General features: G+C 41.0%; 1 protein-coding gene across 4 annotated transcripts in view; it reads left to right on the top strand.

The window, feature by feature from the left end:
• Positions 1–2,033, top strand: part of FBXW7 (F-box and WD repeat domain containing 7) — a 297,846-nt gene extending 295,813 nt beyond the window's left edge. For all 4 annotated transcript variants that reach the window (XM_067551889.1, XM_067551890.1, XM_067551894.1 and 1 more), the window contains one exon: positions 182–2,033. In XM_067551889.1, the coding sequence (XP_067407990.1) occupies positions 182–450 (269 nt within the window). In that variant the 3' untranslated portion in view covers positions 451–2,033. The remainder of the gene's footprint in view (positions 1–181) is intronic.
• Positions 2,034–7,212: the final 5,179 nt, after the last annotated feature.

The raw sequence follows: 7,212 nt of genomic DNA on the forward strand, positions 1-7,212 counted from the left end.
GGATTTTTTTAATATCTGTACTAGTCCTTTGAGAACACAGAATGTGGATTCTGTGTACTGTATTTTTTAAATATTTCATTTATTTTACATACCAATATAAAAGTCTACAAATATATCTAAATATGGTAACCCCTTACATTGCTTTCTAACCACAAGCAAAATTCTTTTGGTTTTACTATAGGTCCCAACAAGCATCAGAGTGCTGTGACCTGTTTACAGTTCAACAAGAACTTTGTAATTACCAGCTCAGATGATGGGACTGTAAAACTTTGGGACTTGAAAACGGGTGAATTTATCCGAAATCTAGTCACATTGGAGAGTGGGGGAAGTGGAGGCGTCGTGTGGCGGATCAGAGCCTCCAACACAAAGCTAGTATGCGCAGTTGGAAGCCGAAATGGGACTGAGGAAACAAAGCTGCTGGTGTTGGACTTTGATGTGGATATGAAGTGAAGGGCAGAAAGATGAATTTGTCCAAATGTGTAGACAATGTTTCCCCTCCCTCCCCCTGCAAAAAAAAAAAAAAAAAAATCCCTTGTCCTTGGTGGTGCAGGATGTTGGCTTGGGGCAACAGATCCTAAAGACCTACAGACTACGAAGGAGGAGACTGCGAGATGACAAACTGTAACTGACAAGAGAGGCATTTGCTGTCTCATCACATAAAAAGCTTCACTTTTGACTGGGGCAGCTTTGCAAATATAAGACTTTCTAAATCAAACCAGGTGCAATTATTTCTTTATTTTTCCTCTAAGTGCTCACTGAGCAGAGTGGAGGTTAAAAAGTTGTTACAATTCTTGCTAACCTGTTATTTTACCACAGAGATCTAGAAAGTTGCTGCATAAAATCAGTTACTGGCTGATTTTCAAAGTTGAGAACATCCGCAACAACAACAACAACAAAGTCAAATCCTGGTGTGGAAAAGCTAAAATCTTACTGTGAATTGTTTTTGTACAGTTTTATCAGAGGTTTTTTGTTTTTTTGTTTTTTGCCAGCCATTGCCAATGTCAATCACAGTATTAGCTCTGTTACTCTATTTACTGTTGCTTCCATCTACACTCTTCAATGCATATGTTGCTCTGAGGTGGCAAGCTGTCCTGGGTTCTGAGAGTCCTCAAATGGATTTAATTCACAATGCTGGTGCTAGAAGTAGGTCTTCAAGTATGGGATTGTTGTCCCACCCCTGTACTGTATTCCCAGTGGCCAAACTTATTTATGCTGCTAAATGAAAGAAAGTAAAGCAAATTATTTCTTTTTTTTAATTTTTTTTCTGCTGTGACGTTTTAGTCCCAGACTGAATTCCAAATTTGCTCTAGTTTGGTTACAGAAAAAGACTTTTTGCCACTGAAACTTGAGCCAACTGTGCCTCTAAGAGGCTGAGAGTGAAAAAGTTTCAGACAATTAAGAGTGAAGTTTGCCTGCAATTAAAGAATTGAGTGTGTGTGCAAAGCTTATTTTCTTTTTTCTGGGCAAAAATTAAAACACATTCCTTAGAACAAAGCTGTTGCAGCCTGTTCTGTGGGGAACTTTTTTCTTTGTGAGGGCTGTGGTGAATGGAATGAACATGCATAATAAAACTGACAAAAAATTTAAAAAATATAAATACAAAAATGAAAATAAAGTTGCTGGTCAGTCTTAGTATTTTACAGTATTGATTAAAACAACTGTTACAGTTATTGCTGCAAGGAACTGACAGAGCAAAAACTATTACATTTTTGTAATAAAAGTGTACATGCAAACAAAAATGAAAGTCAAATGGTTTGCCTCATTCTCCAAGAGCCACAACTCAAGCTGAACTGTGAAAGTGGTTTAACACTGTATCCTAGGCGATCTTGTTTTTTCCTCCCTTTTTTGTTTTGTTTTATTTTATTTATAGTCTGATTTAAAACAATCAGATTCCAGTTGGTTAATTTTAGTTATGTAACAACCTGACATGATGGAGGAAAACAACCTTTAAAGGGATTGTGTCTATGGTTTGATTCACTTAGAAATTTTATTTTCTTATAACTTAAGTGCAATAAAATGTGTTTTTCATGTTAGTTTGTCTTTTTCTTCCAATGGTTTGCTACTGTACGAATATGCAACATTTGGGCAAAATCCTGACTTGCTATACCCCATCCCACATAATCTGAAATAGGTCAAGTTTCTCAATTTACTGAAAAAAGAGGAATGTACAGAAACCAAAATGCCTTCAAGGACTTCTTATGTAACAACGTTCTACACAAAAACTTATTTTTCCCCTAAGAACCCTGATTCAGCATCTCTGTGCACAAGGCACTGTACTGAATTTGTTGTGGGAACTTCAACAAACATAGGAGTTAGTTTCCTGTCTGTAAGAATATACTAACAGGTTAAAATTTGACACCGGAGGGAATTGGCCAGAAAGTTAATGAGGAGGAAAATTACGTGAGTAAGCTTTTGTGGCTATTACAATTTTTTCTCAGACCATTTTGTTCATTGCATCTAAGATTGAAAAGATTTAATAGGAATGACATCTAATGTTTATTATTTATTGATTGAAATTCTGTAGAAGAGAATATCAAATGAAAAGCAAGAAGCAGTAAAAGCCATACGAGAATTTAAAATCACTCAAGGTCAGTAACATGAGAGAGCTTTAAAGTGAATTGTCCAAAGTAATATGGAAAGAAAGTCTTACACAATTCCACGTGGCCCAAAGCAGTTCCATCAACTTGCTCAGTCAACACAGGCAAGCTAATCAAAATACCAGCTGCATAAGAAGCCTAGCAAAAGTTACATATTCTCCGAAAACTACATGCACAGAACTAGTACTGAATTTTTTTCAAGTAAGACTGAGTGGTAGGCGCACATGTAGATTTTGTAGACTTTTAGCATAAGTGATTTTTTTTACTATCAAGTGAGCTGGTCAACAGTTTACCTTTTTAAAATATTAGAGAGAAACTACCAATTATAAAAGAAACTGAACATAAAATGCATATAAAGACAAAAACAAAATAAATGTATTAATATATACCATTTAAATTTAGTTCTGAGCCACACTCATTCTGAAATAAGGTAATAAACAGATCTCAAATTATCCTTATTCAGTATTGATTGTTATGAGGCAAGCTATACACATTCCTAATTATTTTTAAAAATCACCAACTGGTATAAAAAGCAAAAACAGTCCAGTGAGTATGTACTGTGCTGCTTTGCCCACAAGTTACTTTTGTGATAGAGCCAAGAAATCTCAAAGGACTGTGTTGTCTAGTAGTGCAAACTTGGTGTGAACGTCCACCAGTTTGCCATTGTCATCCTGACTGTTTAGATCAACTAAGAAGTCACTAGAGCAGCGTTTTGGTACTGATCGTGGATGCATCAGTACAAGAAGGGTTAAAAAAAAATGGGAGGCTACAACAACTGATGCTGTGGAAACTAGGCCTAACACCCACCTTGGTAACTGAGCAAAAGCTTTAACCTATTTTATGATTTGTAAAGACTGCAACTACTAACATTTTCAAAGAGCTAATTTTGTAAATGTAAAAGGGTAGGGTATTTACCAGACTGTACCAGGAAATGAGCAGACATTATGTTATGCCTGAGGGCACAAGAATACAAAAAAGAGGCAGACCAGGAAAAATGGGAGTTGAGAGAAGGAAGTGATATGACAGGCAGTTTTGAAATAATTCAAGCTAGCTCATTTGAAGTGTGTTGAGTGGCCAATATGTTTAGGGCCAAACTGTGTGCAAACACAGTTCAGAAAGTGGGCTAGCCTATTTTCCTAAATCCTAAACTATATTCCAACCTAGGTATCGTAAAGTAGTTTGAACTCATTCAGCAAACTCTGTGGCCCAGTGTAGCAGGAGTTTAGGGTACAGTTTAGTTAGTTACAAAGCGAGGCAGAAGGTCAGAGGCATACTAATAATGTGTATTTGTGTAGAGGGAATGAGAACCACAGTTCAGCCTGGGGAAAAACAAGTAATAAAAAGTTGAATTAACTTTTTTCCCATTTAATTAAACAAACTTTTTTTTTCTTCATTTTAATTATTCTATAAAAGGATTTTATTTTTCTCATATTCCATTCTGTGAACTCAAAGGAGCTTAAATCACCTCTCAGGTGCCTGAAGTGGGTGCCTACTTTCTGACCTCAACATCTATGTGCAGGGTTTGGCTAAGCTCCTAAAATTTAAAACTGGGTCTCTAGGCCCACATTCTCAAATATATTTAGGCACCTAAGTACTTTTGAGGCGCTAGGCCTCAGGATACATGTAATTTATGTAGAAGTGAATATAGGTTCAACCTTTCAGCTATATCAATACCAATGCCACCATAGTTATGCAATATTTTCTCTTAATCGGCAGGGGTTTTTCTTTTCAGTGACACATTTGGCCATAAAAGCCTTTGTTTACAGTCTGCTTGTCTCTGAGCAAGGTGAGGTCCTTAACCCTTTCACAACTACTGTTCCTCTATCCCAGCTGTGTTGCAGCCTATGTTCTGTCAAAATGCATTTTCACATCAGGTACATTCTATCTGGAAGTTTAGATCTAAAATATTTAACTGCCATTTCTTGGATACTTGTGATGAGATTTGTTTTCATTTCGATGCAAATGTTGACACGTGAGTGGTATAAACACAGCAGAACTGCTCTAAACTTGCATGCATTCTTCCCACATTGACAGAGAGTAGCAACCAACCTAGAGAGGCTTTCTGGCACTGTTCCTGGAGTCCTTTCCTGTTGCTATGATATTCTTTCCCCCTGTCTATTTCTGCTTCAGCATCATTTCTATATCTGTTTTCTCTTGTATTTAAAGTCTGGTAAATAACACTAAAAAGCCCATTTTTAAAAAAGGACGAATGTTGTTTCTGTATGCCTCTATTTTAGCCAACAGTGAGCAGTCTTGTATCAGCACTGCCACTCACCCCCAGGGCCTTGACCAGACCAGGTTCACAAATGCCCATTTACGTGTCCAACAGGAGTGGTGTCACTGCTGAAGGAACAACAGGGATCTCCTCTGGGCCTTAGCAGCTGTTTCTCATACACCATGCTCCCCTCCCCCACCATACTCAGCTGCTTATTTCCATAAATAGTGCCCTTCTCAGTCATGAAACCCATGTCCTGGTAAACAAGACTGGCTCTTGCCCAAACAAGCAAAAGTAGCTTCACCCCCTACAGCCTCCCTGAGTACTGGTTCTGGGGATGATTTTTGACTGGTAGGATTAAGAGAGAAACAGTTCTGCCCATCAAAGAGACAAGGGACGAGATTACTGCAGATAAATGGCTGCTGCCGATATTTACTCGAGGTCATTGTATCACTGAGCAACTCAACACTGCTGTCCTTTCAGCAACCAATCAACTTCTAAAAAGAGGAAAGCATTCGTCCCTCTCCCAAATACTGTACTTAACATTTCAGTATGTGCTGGGGCCCAAAGCGGAGAGGTTTTAGGGGGTCCAGATGCTGCTGCTGCTGCTTTACGCTCAAGAGCTCTATAGGAGACAGCCATTTCAGGTCAGAAGTTGGACATACGCAATTTGTCAAACATTTTAAGAGGGCGTGCCCTTGTTCACTGAGTCCAGCTAATAAATACCACAAATGTTCTTGCACAGATGGGTGTTTTTTTTTAAGATCCCCATCTAGTTATTAGGACAAACTAAGGCCATCAACAATTCAGCATGTCACTCTGGGACCTCACTTCCTCTTCAGTCTGTCAAACAGCAATTCATCACAGACAAGGCAGTCAGAATTCCATACCCAAGTGACCCAAAAGGTCCACAGCAGAGAAACTGCTAAGTACACTTTTATATAGGTTCTTATACTACCCACATCACTGTACTGTAAGTGCCTGCCACAAATGCATTAAGCCAGTGTTTCTCAACCTTCTAAGTAGCAAGTACCCCCCTAACTTCGGAAAATGTTAATAAGTACTCCAACACTCAATTTTCCACTACGTGAAATACAATCTTTTTCCCCTTTACCGCTGGACAACTATTTCTTGTAAAGCCAGAGAGTTCTGCAGTGCTATGTGGTTGTGGCAGATCACAAAACCTTCCTGCTGTTTCTCCCCCCTCCTCCCCCCCTTCCTCCATACAGGAGCAAAGGTCAACGCCAGCCAATCACTATGGCCTGATGGCGGGAACGTGTGAGGTATGAGCAGGTACTAGCAGCCCACCAGACTGGATAGCAGCGCTCCCTCTGGCCATCCTTAAGGGGGTGCGGGCCTGGGGCAAATCACACTGTGTGGGCCCCTCCTAACGTTTTTATACTAGTAAAATCTGGAGCTGTCAGAGTTGTCAATTTCACTGCTCAGCTCAAGCAGTGAAACTGACAAGTAAGCCTGTAGGTAGAGCCCAGCTTCAGGACTCAGCAAGCTGCTGGGTTCTCTGCTCTGGGAACCGGGCTTTGAGCCGGGCAGGGGAGCCTGGCTGCCAGTCCAGGAGGTGGGCAACTGCCACCCAATCCGACCTGGGGCGGAGGCAGCTTCCACGTAGGCTGGGACCCGGGGACGTGGGCAGGCAGCTGCTGCCCATCTTCAAGCCACCCAGCTTCAAGCCACCCAGCTTCCCAGGACTGGGGCGGTTGCTGTCTACCGCGCAGCTAGGAGGTGGGACTGGGCGGGAAGCTGGTGCCTGCCGTCCGCATCCCTCAGAAGCCGGCAGCTGCTGCCTGCCTCCCTTCACTGGGTTTTTTGCTGCGTACCCCCAGGAGTGCTACAGGTTGAGAAACTATGCATTAAGCTATGGGATCAACACCTGTCCCATTTGGTTCGGTCTCTCACTCACCCTCTTGGCAGGAGCCTTCTGTGTGCAGTACGGTGTTTTGTTTTTTCCTTTTTAAACACACACACTGCTCTGCCTTTACATTAGCAAAGGCAAGACTGCAAATGCGTGCCTTGCACTTGGTAGGCGGTTTGTGATTGTCCTTAATTTCTGGGGGAGTTTGTTCCACAGTTGCTGACTGACCCCAAAGAAATCTCTGTCTCCTGCACAGATGAGTTTTACCCTTATTGTAGAGAGCTCCACTGTGCCTGAGGAAGAGCTGTTATCATGGTCTTTGTGCTGGAGCCAGGTCATTGCGCACCTTGAGGATAAGGACTAACACCTTAAGCGTTATTCAGAATTCTCTGGGGAAACCAGGGTAGCGAAAGGATATGCGTGATGTCTTCCCAGTAGCATGCATTGCTGAGGCAAGATGCTGCAGTGTTCTGTCTTCCTGCTGAAGTATATTGTATTGCTGTAGTCCAGACAGGAGATGACATAGGCAG

The sequence above is a fragment of the Emydura macquarii genome, unplaced genomic scaffold, assembly GCF_026122565.2.
Source record: "Emydura macquarii macquarii isolate MOO-44397 ecotype Brisbane River unplaced genomic scaffold, CSIRO-AGI_Emac_v2 contig_1363, whole genome shotgun sequence".
Taxonomy (NCBI): domain Eukaryota; kingdom Metazoa; phylum Chordata; order Testudines; family Chelidae; genus Emydura; species Emydura macquarii.